This window comes from Canis aureus, chromosome 4, assembly GCF_053574225.1.
Source record: "Canis aureus isolate CA01 chromosome 4, VMU_Caureus_v.1.0, whole genome shotgun sequence".
Taxonomy (NCBI): domain Eukaryota; kingdom Metazoa; phylum Chordata; class Mammalia; order Carnivora; family Canidae; genus Canis; species Canis aureus.
In genome coordinates this window covers 65,981,854-66,004,346 of record NC_135614.1, presented here as the reverse complement: position 1 = coordinate 66,004,346, position 22,493 = coordinate 65,981,854, and the positions used below count along the sequence as shown (strand labels likewise).

The window sequence follows — 22,493 nt, the reverse complement described above, 5'->3', positions numbered from 1 at the left end:
TTTTTTGAGATTTATTTATTATTTTATAGAGAAACAGGGTGTGCGTGTGTGCACAAAAGGTTGGGGCGGGGCCTAGGGAGAAGGAAAGAGAGAGAGAGAGAATCTCAAGCCGACTCTGCACTGCCACAACCAGCTGGATTTCATGACCCTGAGATCATGACCTGAGCTGAAACCAAGAGTTGGTCACTTTAGTGACTGAGCCACCCAGCCGCCAACATAGCCGACACAGATATTTTTAAGAAACCAATGTATTTAAAAGTGAATGGGCTGTGCTGAGAAAGAAAATTTGCTGATTTCATATTTCTCCATAGAGTCAGTTTTACATGGTTTGTTTTTACTTAATGATTTCACTTTCATTTTATTTCCCTTTTCATGAAGAAAACTGCATATGCAAATCAAGTGAAAAGAAATTGACTTTAATTGTATCTTAATAGATAAAATCATAATTACTATCAAACATTTTATTCAAAACTGTTTCTGGCACCAACAAAATAATTCACAATGTCCTTTCAGCTAAAGAGCTTTGGTTAAAGTTGTTGATCCTAAAGGCTGCCCTTCTAAATCTCCTTATATCCTATAATATATAATTTTTTTTGAGATTTTTATTTTTTTATTTGTTTGAGAGAGAGTAAGCACAAGCATGAGTGGGAGGAAGGGGCAGAGGGAGAGGGAGAAGCAGACAACTTACGGAGCAGGGAGCCCAACATGGGGCCAGATCCCAGACCCCGGGACCATGACCTGAGCGGAAAGCAAATGCTTAACCATCTGAGCCACCCAGGTGCCCCCATTTTTTCAATTCTTTTATCACTTGTGTTATTAATCCTATCACAGAAATTAATGAGTTATTAACCAAAATGCAGTAAAGTCATAGAAATTTTCTGCATGGTGCTTTCCTACATGTGGAAACATCTCGTATGACTCTCAATTAGAATCTCTCCAATTACTGTGCATTTATTTTCCTTTGATAAATACATTCCCCCTATAGTAGAGAAATCTCATATTACATTATCTTGGAACTGTGATGACAGACTTACTTTGGATTGACAGGATCATGCAGACATTTGTTACCCAGCAGTGGAAACAGAGCAAAGAAAAATCCAATTGTCTGCACAATAAGAAGCTGTCAGAGAAGAAGGTGAAATCTCCCCTGCATTTATTTTCTACCTTGCGCAGGTGGGTAGTAGATGACTTCGTTGTCTTTTCTCGATTCTTTGGTACTTCGGAGCATTCTTCCTATAGTCGTGGCATCCATTTATTTTCTGTATGACTTCAAAGAACAGACAAAGTTCTATCCATTCCATCGAAAACATAGAAAGATACTCATTTCTACACTGAGTTTCTGTTTTCTTAATGTGAGTTAAATGTGTTAAAATGACATTCTTTGTTTTCTGATCACACAGAGTCGTCTCTATGAGATTAGTTGTGCATAGACTTCTGGGGGAGGAGGGGCCAAAAACCTGATAATCCTTTTTTTTGCTTTGCAGGAAACACATAATTCAGGTCAGCCCGTGTGATCACGGCGCACATACCTTTTGGTTTCTATGTGAGCCGCGCGGGCTGTAGTAAACGAGGGGGTATCTAGCAGAGCGGAGTTGGCTAGAGCCGCCCAGGTCTGCCCCGTTGTTAATTGTTGTTCCCTTTTGAAGGTCGCCAAGTTATCCTCCCCCTGGTTGCGGCAAGAGCAAATCCAAACTGAAATCCGAGCAAGACGGAATCTCCAAAACGCATAAGCTGCTGCGGAGGACTTGTTCCAGTACCGTCAAGGCTGACGACGTGTGTGCCACCAAGTCGCACAGGACCTTTGGCCGCTCCCTGTCCAGCGACCCCAGGGCGGAGCAGGCCGTGACGAGCATTAAGTCGCACAAACTCTTGACCCGGCCCTGCCCCGCGGCTGTCAAGCCCGAGGACTGCCTCACCCTGAAGTCGCACAAACTGTTGACACGGTCCTGTTCGGGGGATCCGCGGTGCGAGCACAGCTCCAGCTTGAAGCCCCACAAACTGCTAAGCAGATCCTACTCCAGTAACCTCCGAATGGAAGAGCTGTACGGGCTGAAGAGCCACAAGCTGCTCAGCAAGTCTTACTGCAGCGCTCCCAAGTCCTCCAAGACGGAGCTTTTCAAGGAGCCTAACGCAGAGGGCAGGAGGCTCTCTCTTACCTCAGGGCTTATTGGTATCTTAACACCATCCTCGTCGTCCTCTTCCCAGCCTGCTGTGCGTAAACCCTTTCCATCCCCAGTTCCCATATGATCACTAAGGGGCAGGAGAGGGGTGTGCGCGTGTGGGTGTTGTCAGGTCTGGTAGAGGAAAGAAGCAAGATTTGTTTCTGGTTGGTTTATTTTTATTTTTTTGGTTTGCTTTGTTTTTTTTGTTGTTGTTTTAATGTATCCTTTTTTTTTCTTTGGGGATAGGATTTAGCAGACCAGACCTGTGCAACTGGTACTGGAATGTTCTTTTCAGTTCTGAAAAAAATAAATAGAGCTATTGATTTAAGGTCTAGTCCAAATTCTGGTCATGGTCAGGAATGCTGCTAAAAATGGATGTCGTTTGGATCCCTAAAGCCTGGATCCCTAAAGCCTATCCTGCTAAGCGAGCATGGCATTTTAATGTTTTATCAAGTAGGTTTATCTGTTTGCTAGTTTCCATACATAGGTAGTGGAGGACAGAGTTAGTCTAATAATTATATTATTATATATGTATATTACTCTTACAAAGGAACACTTTGCCTATGAACATCGTAACTTGTAGAGAGAAGCAGCATTTCCTTCTGTATCCCAGAGCTTCACTTAAAGCTGCTCTCAGTGGCTACTTTATAAAACTGAAATCACTTTATCCTGAAGTTTTTTGGTGGAGATGGGGCTGGAAGGTGACTGTGATAAAACTTGAGTCCTTTGGGTGGTATTTATTGGGAGTCAGTCTTACACAAAATTTATCTTTGGAGTGATCAATTAGAGCCAATTTCAGATAAAGAAAACAGACCTACCTTCTGTATATTAATTACATAAAAGAGTTGATAAAAAATGTTGCTTTTTTTGGGGGGGGGAAATGTGTGTATGTGTGTGTGTGTGTGTGTGTTGGGGTAAGCATGTATGTAACTCTTAACCATACATATGGATACACTTAGCAATCGATGAAATTGAAAAAAAATGAGATATATTTTCAGAAAGTTATTCTGCTCTTGTATAGCTTTATTTCTAAAATTACATTGTAAGTGGTATCACAAAATTATATTTGTGTTAAGAGAATATACTTAAATATGTTGATAACTTTAGTTGGAGATCCCTAAAAGTCCATTTCCTAGCTAAAGTAAGCATTAAGGACACACACACAGGAAATAATGTCAAAGTGTTAACATAGAGAGTTTCCCATGATAGTTACACCTACGAAAGATAATTTCACATATTCTGTAAAGGAAAATGCCTTACTATCTTCCTGTATGATTAACCCTCATACAGTACAATAGTTTAGTGTTGTGCCTCCTCAGTAGCTGTCTCATATATCCTTGGAGGAATAATTCTCATTGTAAAATAAGATAGAAAATAGTCTAAGTGAGGAGGTGGGAGCATTTGACAGTAAGCAGTAGAGGAAATGAGCTTTTGTGCTCATTTAAAAATGCCAATCATTTTTACTAGAAGATCAAAAATTAAGAATACTATTCATTTAGCTTAGACAAGGCTTGCAGTAGTAATGGCAGAAAGTATAATAAATTCTAAAATCTTGAAGTCATAATTGGTGATTTAATTCATATTACAGGCCGTCTTAGATCACACTTGTATTCACTGTTGCAGAAAGTCAAAATCTGTAATTTATATATTCTTTGAGTTAAAAAATTATTTTCTTCTTTTACTTTGCTTTTTATAGCCAAATGGTGCCAAATGCATTCCAATACGAGACCGCGGCTTCCTCGTGCAGGTATGAGCCAAGCCATCCACTGCAGAAGGATTTTAGCTTTTAATGGGTTTTCAGATAATTTCTGAGCTTAATTATTTCTCTTTATTGTTTTATTCAGACAATTGAGTTTGCTGAACAGCGGATCCCTGTATTGAATGAATACTGTGTGGTTTGTGATGAGCCACATGTGTTTCAAAATGGCCCCATGCTTAGGGTAAGTTCTCACTGATAGAACTATCAATGCTAATATAGAATATAAATGACAAGGGTTAAGATATAAATAAGTAAATGACTTGACTTAGCAGTAAATGCTCTCCAATGAGCAAATTATGTAATGCACATAGTGGTGTAATTTTGACAAATGAATCACTGTTTCTGAAGGAGTCTGTGAAAGAGCAAGTTGTTTCATATTAGGAAAATATTTCTTAAATGTGCCTATCCATCATCTCTCTTTCCATCCATCTATTTGCGTGTATCTCTCTATCCATTTACATCTATGTTAATATCAATTGATGTAGATGTAGGTGGATATAGAGATAAATATAGCTATAGATGTATATATATAAGCTTGTGAACAGTGTTTCTTCAAAACCACACAATTTTAAGATGCTTACTCTAGAGAGGAAAGGGTTGAAGTTAGAAGAGATATAGAGTAGCATTCAGAGAATTAGAATAAAGATTTTTTAAAAATGCCAGCTACTGACACGTTTGGGGCATTATTGAGGGAGTATAGAAATAAGAATCGGTGTATATATGTGCAGTTTGGGGGGATTCACCCAATTTCAAGTTTTCCTGCAATTTTTAATTGAGATAAAATTCACCACCATGCAATTCACTATTTTAATGTATACAATTCAGTAGTTTTTAGTGTATTCATAAATGTGCAACCAGTACCACTGTCTGATTCCAGAACCTTTCTGTTACCCTCCAAAACAACCCCTCACACGGGTGCCTGGGTGGCTCAATTGCTCAAGTGTCTGCCTTCTGCTCAGGTCCTGATCTCAGGGTCCTGGGATCCAGCCCCATGTCAGGCTCCCTGCTCGGTGGGGAGCATTCTCTCTCTCTCTCTCTCTCTCTTTCTCTCTCTCTCTCTCTCTCAATTAAATAAAATCCTTTAAAAAAGAAAAAAAGAAATCCATAACTGTTAGCAGTCATTCCCAATTTTGTCTTCCCCTCATTCTCTGGAAACCATCAGTTTATTTTTTTATTTCTATGAATTTGCTTATTCTGGACATTTCATACAAATGGAATCCTATGTTATTCAGCCTTTTGTTTTTGGCTTCTTTCACTTAATATAATATCTTCAATGGGGTGCCTGAGTAGCTCAGTGGTTAAGCGTCTGCCTTCAGCTCAGGGCATGATCCTGGGGTTCCGGGATCAAGTCCCATATCGGGCTCCCTGCATGGAGCCTGCTTCTCCCTCTGCCTGTGTCTCTGCCTCTCTCTGTGTGTCTCTCATGAATAAATAAATAAAATCTTTAAAAAATATATGTTCTCAAGATTCATCCATATAGTGTCTATCATTCCTGTATTCATCTTTTTTTGTAATAGTATTATATGGATATATGACATTCATTTATCCATTCATCATTTAAAGGAATTACCAGGACATGTGTTAACTCTGTTTAAGAAACTACCAAACTCTTTTTGACAATGGCTGTACTGTTTTATATTCCCATCGACAGTGCATGATGGTTCCAATCTCTCCACGTATTCTCCAGCACTTGTGATTCTCTTTTTTCCCATCCCAATTATACCCATCTGAATGTACGTAAAGTGGTATTTCCTTATGGCTCAGATTTGCACTTCCCTAATGATTAGTGATTTTAAGCATTTTTTCATGTGCTTATTGGCCACTTGTGCGTCTTCTTTGGAGAAATGTTTGTATTCATTGCCCATTTTTAATTGGACTATTTCTGTTTTGTTGATGAGTTATTAGAGTTCTTTATATATTCGGAATACTAGATTTTTATTAGATATGTGATTTGCAGATATTCTCTCCTGTTTTATGGGTTTTCTTTTCACTTTCTTGATAGTGTCCTGTGACACTCAAAAATTTTTAATTTTATGAAGTCCATATTTATCAATTAAACTATTGCTAATCCAAAGTTACAAAGATTTATACCTTTATACCTATATTTCCTTTTAAGTATTTTTATAATTTCTGTCTTACAATTAACTCACTGATCCTTTTTGAGTTAATTTTTGTGTATGGGGTTAGGCTTTAAATTTATTCTTTTGTATATAGATACCCAATTGCCTCAGCACCATTTATTGAAAAGACCACCTTTCTCCATTGATCTTGGCACTCTTATTGAAAATCATTTGACTCTAGGTGTATTGGTTTATTATTGGACTCTTAATTTTATTCCACTAACCTGTATGTGTATCCTTGCACCTGTGCCTCACTGTCTTGATTACTGTAGCTCTGCGGTAAGTTTGTAAGAAAGCAGTGTGAGTCCTCCAACTTCGTTTCCTTTTATAATATTGTTTTCACTATTTAGAGTCGCTTGCACTTCTATTTGAATTCTAAGGTCAGTTTGTTCATTTCTGAAAAAAAAATAAAAGAGTGGGGGGGGAGTTGGAATTTTATAGGTTTGCATTGAATCTCTAGGCCAATTTGAGAAGTACTGCTGCCTTAACAATTTTAACCCTTCAAATCCATGAACACAGGAAAAATTTCCATTTATTTGGATCTTAAAAAATTTTTTTTCTACACTATTTTGTAGTTTTCATCGTTCAGGTCTTATACATCCTTGGATAAACTTATTTTTAAGTTAGTTTATTCTTTGTAATGCTCTTGTCACTTCTAACCAACATTGCACTGGAGGCTTTAGCTGATTAGATAAGAAAAAATATTAGAAGATATCTAGATCAGAAAGGAAAAACTGAAATGATCTCTATTTGCAGATGACATGAGTGCTGTGTGCTAGACACTGCAGTAAATAGTTTGCATATTGCTTCCTTATTTGATTTTCACAAAACTCTTGTGATTTATGTATTTTTGTGCCCATGGTGCACAAATTAGGGGATTAAGATTGAAAGAGGTTGAGCAATTTGTTCAACATCACTCAGCTAATATGGGTAAAAGCTGGACTTTGAGCCTGATGCTACCTGGTTTTAAAACTGTATCATAACTGCTTACTGAAGGCTTCTTAACTATAAGGCATCATGCTAGATTCTGTTGTACTGTTTAAGAGAAATTTGTCCTGTTCTTGGAAATGTATATTTGAAAAGACAAGTTAAAAAGCCTAGAAAGAGACAATTTTATCAGTACTTGTTTGCATTTCAAGATTTATACTCTTAAAAACCTATAATAATCATTTCTAATCATGATCTTTTGTCAAGTTGTCTGATATGTTGGTTTTATTTTATTTGCTTATAGGAAACAGATATACAAAAAGTTTTTCTTGCCCCCCATACACTATTTTTTATCTTCCTTCAAAGAGATACAGTATTACTCTGAAACCCAAATTAACTAAATCAGCATTTATTTATTAAATATTTGTGCAAGTGTGTGTGTGTATTAAATATTTGTGCAAGTGTGTTACATGATACTTGGAAATGTGCAGTTACGATGAGAATAAGGAGAATCCTTTGGTCATCTCAGTTTACCCATCAGAGGCCCATCTTTATATCTGTGTATCTTGATCTATTGCTTGATCTATGGCAATGCAATCTTTACTCCATAAATTAATAGTAATGTTATTAATGGCACATGCTTTTTTGGTGCTTTTTATGCCATCATGTGTTCAAGGTGTTTTACATGGATTGATTTAATCCTCATGATAACCCTATGAGATGGCTATTATTATTACCCCTGCTTTACAGATGAGGAAAACAATAATTTTTTTTTAATATCAACACTGCTAGTAAGTGATAGAGATGAAATTCAGATCCTGTCAGAATGGCACAAGGCCACGGTTCTTAGTCATGATGCTACTTTTGTACTTGAACTGACTACTTTTATATCCTGGAAATTTACTACACATGTTGTGGTTCTTATGGTTCAGTTACTGGCAGTTCATTTTTGTAATAAGTGGTAGAAATGTCCTGATTGCCATTGGTATTCTCTGTGCCTTGTTCCAATTTTTGTTTTACTTTACCTGTTTTATTCTGAACCAGTGAAGCTACTGGTTTCTTTCTAGAAATGGAAGTGCTTTTGTAAATAATGATGCTTTCTAAAGAAATAGAGCTAGTTATCAGCTGGTTTTATATTGCTGCAATTCAGACTGATATCTAAGGAAATCAGAAAACCTACTTAGGTTTCTTAAAGAGTAAGATAAGTGACAACTGAGATCAGAACAGAAAATGAAAGTCAAAGAAACGTCTGATTGTCAAAGGAAAAGAAGTAAACAGAAAGCACTGCTTCTTGATTCTTTTAAATAGATATTTAACCTAAATCCAGCACACTTATTTTTTATATATCTCTCCTTACATTGCAGTATGTTTTATTGTAGTTTTAATAGAAATGTATAAAATTATAAAATTTCTTATGAGGTATTAATCACTAAACTGACCCATTGACCATTTATTCAGCTCAGGTGACACATTACAAACTGTAATACTACTAGAGATATAGAGAGAAGAAGTTATACCCCAGTGGGTGGTTAAATAGATCAGATAAAACTCGGGTTTCCATAGAATTCTATGCCTGATGTTCATTATGTTTGTTAGATCTCTCTCTTTCAAAATTCAAACCGTGTCTTACATTTTTTCTCTTTTTTCTAAGCATGATTATTAATTGAATGACTAAGTCGCCCTTTACTACTATTCCCCAGAAGTCCTAACATTTTGGTCACTAGTACTGCTCTGTCACTTTCCTCAGAGATCTGGGTAAGCATATCAAACTTTCTGCAACGTGGGTAGCCACACTGCTTACTTATTTAGAATACATAATGATCCACTTATCTCTTTGTTCATTGAGGTCATAAATGTCACTCCCAGGTGTGAGGCCTGACATGAAATACTTTGAAAATTCATAAAACTCACATTAACATCACAAGTTTATAAAGTCCTGAGTTTTTTTGTGTAGTTTGGATTATGATCAGAAAACCAAACCAAAACCGCATCAGTGGTTTACATTTTGAAATCAACTAAAGTATTAATAGAACAAACTGTTGATGCTTTAAAATGTTGATTTTTGTCTTCATCTGGTTTTTTGGAAAACATGAAAATAAGGTTTTATCACCAGACTCACCACTGTTTTCTCAGTCTCTAACTTCCTAGTGCTCTTTTTATTAGACTCACCCTGAGCACCAGGATCAATGTAATTGTTTGTCTTCTTTGAACCTTACACAAGGGCAGCTGAACTGGTTTGGAGAAAACCACACACTTGGTTGTAGGGATTAGTGTCCCTACAGTTAGAGGTTTATCACTGGTACTTGGCAATCATTCTGTATGTCCCTGGCTAATAGACTTTCCCATTCCCAGATCAACGTAGGATACAAAAATTACGACCTCGTTTTCTTCTCCTATCATGTGAAAATGTTCCAGATTGCTTGCTATGAATGGATTGATCAGGCCTGAGATTTTGCTGTCATTGTTTGGGAATAATGCCCCATAAACTGAACCAAAATCAGCTGAGAAACCTGAGAATCTGTAATTTTGTGTATCCAGCCTTGTTTTGGACCTTAGGCAAATGTTTGTAACTAAGTTCTTATTTTCAGAGGGAAATTAACAGCACCCAGTTATAACTTCATCATTAGTTTAAAGCATTCCCATGAAAATTGTTGAGAAACTGAGAATATAGTTAAACCTGGATATGTCCTATTTTTTACTTCCTAAGAATAAAACAGCAGGTAGGTCTTCTTGTAGTTAGGTCTGACTTTAATATTTAAAGAATGGGGATCCCTGGGTGGCGCAGCGGTTTGGCGCCTGCCTTTGGCCCAGGGCATGATCCTGGAGACCCGGGATCGAATCCCACATCGGGCTCCCGGTGCATGGAGCCTGCTTCTCCCTCTGCCTGTGTCTCTGCCTCTCTCTCTCGCTCTGTGACTATCATAAATAAATAAAAATTAAAAAAAAAAAAAACTGCATGTTTAAAAAAAAAAAAAATTTAAAGAATGGATGGAAAAGCACATCCTGGTCCCTCCTTACCCAATCCTTCCATCCCACAGAAGTAAGATTTCAACATTTGAAATACAGGCTAAGCTAAATAATAATTATACCAAAACATTTTAGTTCAGAAATAGGACTTTTTTTTCACATCTAAATTGAGTAGAAAGAAATTGGCTCAAATAACAACTTTAGTTGTATGAGACAATAGGAAACACTGTTGAAGCATAAACAGGCATGAGCCTACCTTTACTATATATCTGTCTTGATCTCTGTGGGATTCCTGTCTTTCTTTATGGGTAGTAAACTTTCCCCCCACCTTGAATGTGTTTCTCTTCCAAACTATGAAAAGAACCTGAAAAAAAAAAAAAAGGAACCTGAAGCACTGAATATAAAATCAGAAATACAAAGAGCTAAAGGCTTGTAGGTTTTGAGTTTCTAGCAGATACTCTTAATTATTCTCATATGTTTTCAATACTAGTTTTTAAATTATGAATTGTATTTACACTGCTCCTTTATTTTTTAGCAAGAACAATTTTAATAATAAATTAAGGATTTGGATAAACTATGGATATGAAAATAAAAATAGCATTTCCTAATAAGCTTCAATGAAAATTTTTATTAAACATTTATTTTTGTATACAAATTGAGCTAAAAGAAGTAGAAGATATGACTTATCCAGGTTACCTAGTTAATATTTAAACAGCTCTGTACACCTCAGGGAGATTTTATAAACCTTATCTTACTTGGTTCTCTTTCTCAGTCTTCTTATCAACCTGGTGCTCTAGCTGTGATTTTTTTATCCCTGTTTTACAGATAGGAAAACTGAACTGTGCACATGAGCCCCAGCTAGAGCAGTAACCACTTTTTATCTCTTCTATATGTAAGGCTTACATGACAAATTTTGTTTAAACGGGAAGAGGATGACAAAAAAGGTTTGAAAACCACTCACCTACACCATACTATATATAAATACATAGCTAGATTCTCTTGAATTTTATCATTTCTATTTTTAGTAGGAAGTAATTTAAATTCATTGAAGACACAAAGTTTCTAAAATGCATTTTGGGTTCTAAAATATTCTTTAGGGCTTAACCATTTTTGAAATATTTTTCATTGCTCACATTTAAATTGTTTTGATTCAAATAAAATTTAAAATGCATTTCTCTTAGCTTTAAAGCTTCTAAAGTAAATCTTTGGGACATATAAAATTCTCCATGTGTTTAAATGGTACATAATGAATATTATATTGCAAAAAAATTATGTATGTGAAATGGCAAGAGGGACTTGTCATGGTTTCACAGTTTAAATTATAGGAATAATTGCTTGAAGAAAATATATAACATTAAGAATTGGTAATACTTTACAAATTGAAACTTACCGATTGATTGAAAACTCAAAAATGAATTCATAAATGATGTACATATTTAGTTATATTTAGGCATACACACTTTGTATTAAATTATATGTAGTAAGACATATCATTGAACTTATCCTATAAAGCGATTAAATGACTGTCTTATTTTTTTAATATATTTTTAATTGGGGTATATTTTTATTAATTTATTAATTTATTTTTTAAGTAATCTCCACACTCAATGTGGGATTTGAACTCACAACCTCAAGATCAAGAGTTGCGTGCTGTACCAACTAAACCAGCCTGGTGCCCCAACTATGTTCCATTTTTTAATTGATGCTAGAACTTTCTGTATAAATAGCTTAGTAATAGCAGAATTTGTTGGGGGCGGGGGATTAGCTCAGAGTCTGCTAACATGGGAGAACACTAACCCACAATATAATTACTTATGTTTCTTTAGGGAAGAATAATTTGGTTTCCCTTTCTTGAATAAGATATCCTTTCTGTGAGCAATGAGATATCTAATCTTGATTACTTAATATGATTTGAGAAGTTTGTTTTAGTATGCTATCTTGTGTTGACATTTTGAACTTCTCAAATAAGATGTGAATAAACATGGGGGAAGGGAGGGAGAAAGGTTTACAAAAACTAGTTTGTAAATGTTTATCTCAAAGTTAAACTGATTTACATCTCAAGTACTGTCTTATACTTTCTAGTAAAAATGAGCAATAAATATAGAATTGTTATTTTAAAAATTCACTAGTATTTACTTAATTTGGTGTTAATACAGCATATAAATTAATCACCTATTACTACCTCTATGTTTGCTATTTTTTTAAAAAAGGGGAAGATTATAAGAACTTAAGGTATACTTCAAATTTTTTAGTCTGGTAGTGAAATTGCCTTTCCTCCCTCTCAAAGTTTTCTAGTTTTCTAAGGTACCTGATTTCCTTCTTCATATAGTTGCAGTAACCGTATATTCCTGTGAATCAGCATCATTTCAACCAAAAAGATGCAGGAAAGAAAAGAAGTGTCCATAAAGTAATCAAGTCATAGCTTTTATCATTAGGAACATAGATTTATTTTTTAAAGTCATAGGTCGGTTGGCAAGTTCATGTAATTTGGAGATTGGAATATAATCAGGTCTGGCAGGGGAATGAAATGGAAATGCAAAAGAAAGCAATGACATGTTGTTTCTTTGTGACCCAAGATAAAAGAAATAGGTCAGGATGAAATTGGTAAAAATTATTTGAGACAAAATCAGGGTGGCACATGAATACTTAGGATTGGGGACAAAGTGTGCAATTGAGATATGTTAAGAATAACTATTATATTTTTTCTTCAGTTTTCAAAAATTTTCCTATATTGAAATCTTAAAACTTTATCCATCCAATCTCGTATAGTGTGAGGTATTTTATTTCATTTTCATTTCTATTGTTTAAAGCAACAATTTGGTACTGAGAAAGATAGTTTATATTATTTTAAAACAGTTCCTAGAATCTGTGTGAATATACATGTAGATAGGTACATATATACATATTAGGATGATCACCAAGTATAATTGATTGCCAAAGTTCAAATGAAAAAATAAAACCAATTATTACTGGTATACACTAAGTAAGCTTTATCTTATTATTCCTTTGGGATTGATGGATTTTATTCATAAAAAAAAGTATGGTTATTTGACAAGAATAGTATTAAAAATAAAAAACCTTCTGTATCACTGTTTACTTCCTCAGTGAACTTTGTGGGGTAGCTGTACAGGAATAAATTCCTAGGGCCCTTTATGATTTCCATGGTTTATCTTTTCCTTGGATTCTTTTTGTATACAGGTCCACTAAAATACCAATATAGAAAAAAATAAATAAAATAAAATAAAATAAAATAAAATACCAATATAGTGTTTGGCAGCATAAGAAATATACAATAAATGACTGCTGTTACTATTTCAGACCGTATCATGCTTCCAGAAAGTGAACAAAAGAAACAACCAATGTCCCTGGAGAAAATGGAGGCTGACATATGTGTGCACAGAAACACACACAAAAAATAGAAGATTAAAAATAGGTTAAACTTAAGAATAAGTAGCATAAATTGAACAATGTGCTCTAAGTATGGCTATCTATATGTAGCAGGTATATATAGGTTGAGTCTGGATAAAGAGCTTTCTCCAATTTATTTCCTCTGAGGTAGATTTTCCTGATGTTTCTGAAATGTAATCAAACTGTACTTTTAAGGTGTACAAAAGAAATGTATCAATTGATTGTTTTCCTGGAATTCTCTTAGGGGAATGTCAGCCAGAAATGTTTGTGATTGGTTATGCTTATGTCTACAAAGCAACCATATGGGCCCATTACGAACATAAAGGATGGACCCTAAAGGACCATACTTCCCACTGGTTAAGCACTAGACCAAGCGGTCTTCTGAAATGAGTGAGCACAGGGCCAGTGGCACTAACAAATGACTTTTGTCTGCTAGGCAGTGGCACCATGGATTGTATCGTGTTAGGCTTCATCAGCTACCTAATGCAATGTATCTCGAGAGATAAGATAGATCAAACAGATGACACCATATTAGATTTGAAAGATGAGAAGTTTTCCAAAGCAATTGCAGAGTGTATATTTCAGTGCTGTTGACTTCAGGAGGTTATTGAAGTCAAAAGTCTTTGCAACAAAACCAATCTTTCAAGAGCTGGGTAGCAAGTAAGCAATCATGCTTATTTCTTCCAAAGAAAATTACCTAGAAAAAAGTAGGATTCTTCTTTGTATATTTGTTTTACACAGCTGTAGAGTCTAATCTCATTTTTTAGTATATCACCAGCTTAGGTGTCTGCTTTTTTTAACATATATATATATATCTCAGGTACAAATGTGTATTAAGTAGGAGAGATGGATTTTCCATCTATTGCTAAAAAATTCTAAGTGCTGGTGCTAACAGCTATTTGAAATGGATTTCTTATATTTGTGAATCCATATCACTAGATGATTATTTACCAATTGTTACCCAAATTTAGAAATTTAACTTTTGTTAAATAAAGTCCTATGATTGATTTCTTTCTTTTTAACATTCTGAAATCTGCATTTTCTTTAGTTATTTAATGGAATGTCATAAATTTAATTTAGGAATTGGAAAACGGAAAAAACAGCGTTGTAACTGATTGCCCTTTCTTTTACAGCCCACTGTGTGTGAGCGAGAACTATGCGTGTTTGCTTTTCAAACCCTGGGAGTAATGAATGAAGCTGCTGATGAGATAGCAACCGGAGCTCAGGTAGGAACACATGGTGCTAATTATCCTGATTTTGATTTGAAAAATTTATTCTGATCCACTAGTTACCTTCAGTCTGTTCTTCTTTTGGACACATTTTTGATAGTTTGACGGTAAACCAAAAAGCAAGCTGGCGTTTGACTATTTTATTTTATTTTATTTTATTTTATTTTATTTTATTTTTTTAGCTAGAAACTCAATTTTGCTATCTGTATCTAGTGAGTGTTTTGTCATTTGGCAGTTGCCAAGGGAAGAAATTAAGCCAAATTTCTTGTGTTTGAAAAATAACTGTGACTCTGTCATGGTGAAGTTGAAATATCGAAACCCTTGCACATGCATTATGTAAAATTTATTTGTAAAGTTATAGTGCCATAAAATGGAAGCCAATTTATTTTTAAAACTTGGGTGAAACAATAAAGGGCAGAATATATTAAAAAAATCCAATTTTACAATAACAGTGTTTATGACATGGAAGAAAAATATAAAAACAAATGAAGCAGCTTGGAAGTAGAGAAGCTTTCCATGCTTCTGAAAGGAAAAAATAAATTCTAAAGATGCCAGAATTTACTTCGCGAATTCCATCAAAATTTCAATTTATTTTTAAAATTTCTTTATGGAGTCTAACTTTCTAATAAATTTATAAGAAAAAAATCAGAGAAAACAAAAAAATGAATGTTAATTAAGGGAGGCTAGACCAAGCATATACAAAAGCATATTATGCAATCCTGGGTTGCCTGGGTGGCTCAATTGGTTAAGCATCTGCCTTCAGCTCAGGTCATGATCTCAGGGTGCTGGGATTGAGCTCCGTGTCACAATCCCTGCCTAGCTGGGAGTCTGCTTCTCCCTCTCTGCCTGCCACTCTGCCTACTTGTGCTCTCTCTCTGTCAAATAAAGAAATAAATTCTTAAAAAAAAACATTATGCAACCCTGTATTTTTTTTTAAATGCAGCCGTGGCAAAGAATAGAAAGAGATCTAGTTATAAATGTATTTAATATACTTTCTTTAAAGGCGGTATCATGTCAAGTTGTAAAATGAAAATGATTTAGTATGTGAGGCAGGAACAAATGACCTCCAACATGGGGGTGGGAGTCAATTTAGCCCTGTACACTGTGTGTAAAAACAAATTCCCAAAAAGACTTAAAGAAGAGTTTCATTTAAAAATACTGTATACAAACTAGGGGAGAGTAAAACCAAGCATGCACAATGCAGATAGTGTATCAGGTTTGTGCATTTATGCAGTTTCAAGAAATGGTGAAGGAAAATACCAACAGATTTGAGTCCTCACATACTTTACATTTTTTACTGGAAAGAATAGTGAACATTAAGGGCTAACCATGAGAAAATTTGTTTTGCCTCAAACATAGTTGTATAAAAGCACATAAAAATTGAAAAGAAAGACATGAAGACCATTAACAGATTAATTGTGGAAATGAACGCACGATTTACAAATATGGACCTATAGTTCATAAAGAAACATAAGAAAATTTTCAGCTTTACTGAAACCAATGGGAAGCTAAATGTGAAAAGAATTACCAATCTGTCATTGATAAAATTTACAAAGATGTTTAGGAAAAAATGAACATATAACAGACATTTAGTTCAACAAGTATCAAACACCTACCATGTAACAGGCATTACACCAGATGGAACTACAACAGTTAACCTAGAATGACACAGGCCTCATGGATTTACATACATCCTCTTAACGTAATCATTTCACTGATTAACTAAACTGAGATATGTCCACTTGAAGAAATACTAAGGAAAACAGTTGTAATATAATGAGTTCTTAATGACCAATAATACAAACAGTATAGAATTGATCAGATGTAATGTGGAAAAAAAGATCAGATGATTAAATTTCAAAAATATGGCTTGATACTGCTCCTATACCAAACATGCACATATTTGCATATTAAAGGCTCTCAGAATCCCTGAAACTAAGAAAATGAGTAGCCAGTATTTAGAAGATTTCTCAAATGTGTGTCTGACCATGGTAGGTCTTTTCGTTTCTTTTCGTTTCGTTTCGTTTCTTTTTTTCTTTCTTTTCTTTTTTTGGTGAAAGTTTTTCTCATCAATTGGAACTAATATTGCTAAAAAAAAGATACTTTAATATATGCTGTTTATAGTTATGTAAAGTGCTTGCTTCAGCAACACATATATTAAAATATAGCTATGTAAAATGATTAAACTTCACAGGTGTGTGTATGTGAATATACATATATGTATACATTCATAGATAGGTATGTGAGTATATATGTATAAAATATATAAATTTAATATAAATGAATTATAAACGATATATAAGTAAAAATTATTCAAGTGGTAAAGTTAACATTCGTGCATTTGAGTGGATATAAATTGCCCTTAGACGATGTGAAAAGGGAAGGTATCGGAGCCTGGAAATAAATAATTAATTAGAAGGAAAATTTTTTTTGCAGATTTTATTTATTTATTCATGAGAGACACACAGAGAGAGAGAGAGAGGCAGAGACACAGGCAGAGGGAGAAGTAGGCTCCATGGAGGGAACCTGATGTGGGACTTGATCCCGGATCTTCAGGATCACACCCTGGGCTGCAGGCAGCGCTAAACCACTGAGACACCAGGGCTGCCCCTAGAAGGAAAATTAACATCATGCTAGCAGTAGGGTAGGTTGATAGATTATTAGGTGCTTTTTGTCCCCTCTTATTATAGATTCTCAAAAAATAATGGTTGTTAAAGAGAAGTTAAATTTGGATTTTATAATGATCATTATAAAACACAATTAATCATATCAGTTTAGTGACTCAATTCTAAAGATCAGTATCCAAAAATCAGAGCGTTTAGTGATTCTACTCTGAAGTGGAAAATTCCGTTCACTACTTTAAAGCAAGTAGCCAATATTTTGGTTGTAATTCTAAAGGTTACGTGGAAACCGATTCTCTTTCTAGACAGAAAGAAACTGTATGTCAGTAGTCCTAGTGTGTCAATTGACTCCTGCATTTTAAGTGGTTCTCTGAGGTTGCAAGAATATTCCTTAGAGGGATGCTGTAGGAGGTTGGAGTGGGACAAGAGTGTCTCAGCAGCAAGGAGTCCAAGCCCCTATATACTGTTTCAACCAAAAGAGTTCCGTTTTATTTCTTTTGTGTTGAGCTCTCATATTTTTTTTAAAAAAGAATCAATATTGAAATGTTTGAAAGCCATTGATCTTCAGTTTTAAAGTCCTCTGTTTTCCAGAATACATTATATATCTGTAGGCCATTCCTATATGTGCCTTGCTTATTACTCTCCTGGACTTGAATTTTCACATTTGCAAGTGCTCCAAGGTGTTCCTTACCTGCAGAGGAGGGTGGAGAGAGTCTTGCTCTACCAGTTGGGTTGTATATAATAATGACTTTTGGAAGCTTGTGATTCTGTAAACCCACAGACTTTTTCTCCCTCATCAAATGGCCCAATTCCCTTGCTTGAATTCTGTATTTCCCTATCCTAATATCTTAGCCTACAGATTGCCTCTTCAATTAGAGTATCCAATCTAGAAACAAAGATGTCTTGCTGGCTGTAGCACTCGCTATTATGTGCTAAGATTCCACTAAGAATCTTTCATTTCAGGGCATCGGTGTGACTCAGTCAGTTAAGCATCCAACTCTTGTTCTTAATTTAGGTCTTGATCTCAGGGTCATGAGTTCAAGCCCCATGTTGGCTCCACTCTAGGCATGGAGCCTACTTAAAAAAAAAAAAAGGATCTTTCATTTTTAATGCTGGGAGTGGGGAAATACATATTTTGGGGTAAAAGAAATCATAGTCGTTGTTATCTTTTATTTTTTTAAAGCAGACCTTTTACTCTATGGAAAAATTAACGTGCAAATGAATACAAATCCAGACAGTGTTATACAGACCTTTGTTCAAAAATTCTAACTGCTAACTTCTGTAACAGATAAATCATAAAATTACAGGGGCTTAAGATGATAGACTTTTTCATTTCTTGCTCACACTACTGTCCAGTTAGAATGTTTGTTGGGCAGCTTCCTGTGTGATGATTGAGGGAACTGGACCCTTTCTATTGTGTGGCTGTGCTGTCCTTAGTACATGGCATAAGTAGAGGCAGATAAAAGTGGAGAAGGTGCACCTGTCTTTCTCCATCAGCACACCCCTTTCCACTGCTGACCCATTGGTTAAAACTAGCCACCTAGTTTTAGCCTTACCCGGACAAAAGGGGTGGAAATGTACACAGAGCAGCTGCCTCCAGTCAAGAGCTCTATACAGGGGGAAACAAGGAGTAGGAAGCTTGGGTGGACAGCTTGTCATTTTGCTGTGGTAGTTATGTTACTTCTCTGAAGTTGGCTTAGAACATTATTAGCAGAAATATTCTAATTAAATTCTCTACCCCTATGTCTATTATTTCACTATAGTTTACTTGACTCCACTGGTAAAATTATTGGCAAAAGAATGCATATAATTTTTGGTAATTTTGATTGTTTTGATGCTTCTGGCACAAGGTATTTAATAAATATTTGATTGAAAGGGACACACTGTTTAGGTTATATTACTGTATATATTTGTATCTTTATTCTTGTGGAAGAAAACACAACGCAAAATTTACTATCTTAACCGTTTTTTAAGTATACAGTTCAGTAGTGCCATTTGACTTGTCGTGAAATAGATTTCCATAACTTTTTCATCTTGCAGAACTGAAGCTCTATGTCCATTAAACAATTCCCCTTATGTAATCATCATTCTGCTTTGTGTTTCTATGAATTTGACTACTTTAAATACCTTATAAGTGGAATCTTACAGTATTTGTCTTTTGGTGGTTTATTTTATACTGGTTTATTTTATACTGGTTTATTTCACTTAGCGTAATGTTCAACAATGTTGTAGCATATGACAGAATTTTCCATTTGTAGGCTGAATAATATTTCCTGCATGTACATACCACATATTGTTTATCCATTCAACTGTCAATGGACATTTTGGTTGCTTCCATCTTTTGGCTATTGCAAATAATGCTGCTGTGAATATGGGTGTGCAAATAATATCTTTAAGATCTTCTTTGAATTATTTTGGCTATATATCCAGAAGTGGGATTGTCCCTTCTTGTCAAGATTATATGGAAGTTCTATTATTAACTTCTTGAGGGGCTTCCATAGTGTTTTCTGTAATGGCTGCACCATTTTATAATCCCATCAACAATGTACAAAGGCTCCAATTTCCTCATGTGCTCAACACTTGTTATTTTCTGAGTTTTTGTTTTTGTTTTTTGATAGACACCATCCTGCTGGTTGTGAGGTGATACCTCATTATGGTTTTCATTTGCATTTCTCTGATGATTAGTGATGTTGATCATCTTTTCGTGGACTTGTTGGCCAGCTGTATGTCTTCTTTAATGAATTGTCTATCTGGGATTTTTGCCCATTTTTAAATCAAATTATTTAATTTATTCTTGTTAGTTGTAAGAACTCTTTATATATTCTGGATATTAACCTTGTTTCAAATATCTGATTTGCAAATATTTTCTCCCATCCCATGCCTTTTCACTCTATTGATTGTGTCCTCTGATGCACCAGAGTTTTTAAGTTTGATATAGTCCCATTTGTCTATTTTTGTTTTATTGTTTGTGCTGTGGTCTCAATCCAAGAAATCATTGCCAGGTCCAGTGTCATGTTTTTCCCACACTGTAGGAATTTTATAGCTTAAGGTCTTATGTTTAGATCTTTATGCCATTTTGAGTTAATTTTTGTGTGTGGTATAGGATAGGCATTCAACTTCATTTCTTTTTGCATATGGATATCCAGTTTTTCCACCATCATTTATAGAAAAAGCCATTCTTTTTCCATTGAGTGGTTTTACTACTCTTGTAGACCATTTGACCCTATACATAAAGGGCATATACCTTTTTAAAGCTTCAATTTCATACTGTGACATGTGAATTTTTTAATTAAATTTTTTTTTTATAAGATAGCACCAATTCCCTACCCACCACCAGAGTTTCAGAAAAGGCTATTTTATTTTACTGATTATTCTTTTTCAGGAGTTTTTATTTGGATTTTTCTTTTATTGGGAGAACAGATAATGCCCAAAACAATTTGTATCTAGGTTAAAGCACATCTCTCTGGGTAGAAGGAATGTGAGTGTGGGTACAGAAGCCAAAAAAGGATTTTATTATATCTTTATTCTATCTATTGCTTTGAAATCATATATATATATATATATACACACACACACATATATATATTTATATATATATATACACACACACACACACACACATAAGTGAAATAGTGTGTTGAAAATGTATAAGCTGTTTCAGTTCTACTGTTTCCTGAGTGAGTCTTATGGGATATATATCTATGTACTTTGGAAGTGTTATTTATAGATCACATATCCAATGGCTTGAGTGTTGCTGATTATTTTAGGTCACTGGAAATTCTGGATGCTGTGATTGGGGTGGATGTGTTTTGTGAGTATATATACAACATAGTGAGCCCTACTGTCATTAGGTCACTGTGCCCCTCTCATTAACCACAGAATCAAACGTTGTTTTACTCTTACTGTACATTTTATAAATGCCTGTCTAAAAAATTCCTAGAAATATTTTTCTCTGTAAAGATTAAGTCCACTGCTTTCCTTATGATGTCCCTTATCTTCACACTATAGGGATGTCTGTTCTGGTTCCTTCTCTCCATTTAGACAGTGTCGGTTTTCTTGATTCATTTGCCAGAAGCATATTGTTTTGGGAATTGGAGAGAGGAGCTTTGCTCTAACCATTAAATAACACTGCTTCTTAATTGTAGTAAGAGGTCCCAGAAGGACATAGGAATAAAACCATCATATTTAGCATATCCAAGTTCATTTATTAATGGCCATAGGCAGAGAGTAAGAAGTAAGATGATGTCAGGAGCTTTACTGTTCTTGGAGCACATCAGACTCACTTCCTGAATTTGCAGTTTCCATCACCTGGAATGGTTTCTCCCAGAGCTGTATCTCCTTCTCTTATCTTCACTCTGGTCTCTGTTTAAGTATTACGACCTTCCTAGCCATTTTGAAGTCTCTAACACCTGCTTAATATTTACTACAGCATTCAACACAACCAGAAATATATTTGAGCATATAGTGAACTGATTATTTTTTTGTGCATCTTCTCCATTAGAATATAAATTCTGTGAGAGGAGCTGTCTCTCTTGTGCATGTCTGCCATAGAGCCTAGAGCAATGTTGGAGCATAATACGAGTTCATAACAAAGACATACCAGGACATAATTGGAAGCAACAGCAACGCATGTCAGCTATTTCAAGCTAATGGTTAAGTTTGGTCAAATGTGGTCTGAAGCCATAAATTACAGATTTGAGAAGTTGATAGCAATTCTGAGGCTTTCCTACTTAACTTCCATGACCACGAGAGGGAGGAGTAATGAATGACAAAGTGTGTGCTAAGACACCAGGGACACTAACTGTTTTATGTATGTGTTTCAAGGTGGTAGATCTACTGGTCTCCATGTGTAGGTCTGCATTGGAATCTCCTAGAAAAGTTGTCATTTTCGAGCCATATCCTTCTGTGGTGGATCCTAATGATCCTCAGATGCTGGCCTTCAACCCCAGGGTGAGTACTTGTCCTTGCATGCCCCAACCATCCCCTGTAGCAGCAGCTGTGATTTTAGTCCTTCTCACTTTCTTCCTCCTGTCCTACTCATTCATCAGGCCCATCCCTGACCTGTTGTGGACCACATATCCATCTAGTAGATACGGTTCTTTCCCCAAAACTCAATTTACAGCCTCCTTTGATCTTTCCCATATCTCACTTCCCCATCCTTTCATCTATTAAAATCACTTTCAGAACTTTGTCTTTATGAAACTAGACCCACTTCATCCTCTCAAATTGCCATCTTTATACATACTGTCTGCCTGAAGGGCAGGTGCATAGCAGTAATAAATTGCGTGGTGATGGTTGAT

The 22,493-nt window shown here is 35.3% G+C and overlaps 1 protein-coding gene across 6 annotated transcripts in view; it reads left to right on the top strand.

Annotated features, from left to right (window-relative positions):
• PARP8 (poly(ADP-ribose) polymerase family member 8) overlaps nucleotides 1-22,493 on the top strand; it is a 172,980-nt gene that overhangs the window by 123,230 nt on the left and 27,257 nt on the right. For all 6 annotated transcript variants that reach the window (XR_013378531.1, XR_013378532.1, XM_077896016.1 and 3 more), the window contains 6 exons: nucleotides 1,048-1,173; nucleotides 1,647-2,211; nucleotides 3,859-3,909; nucleotides 4,007-4,102; nucleotides 14,477-14,569; nucleotides 22,018-22,143. Coding sequence is in view for 4 of the 6 variants with exons in the window: in XM_077896016.1 (XP_077752142.1) it covers nucleotides 1,048-1,173; nucleotides 1,647-2,211; nucleotides 3,859-3,909; nucleotides 4,007-4,102; nucleotides 14,477-14,569; nucleotides 22,018-22,143 (1,057 nt within the window). In the remaining 2 variants the exon portion in view is untranslated. The remainder of the gene's footprint in view (nucleotides 1-1,047; nucleotides 1,174-1,646; nucleotides 2,212-3,858; nucleotides 3,910-4,006; nucleotides 4,103-14,476; nucleotides 14,570-22,017; nucleotides 22,144-22,493) is intronic.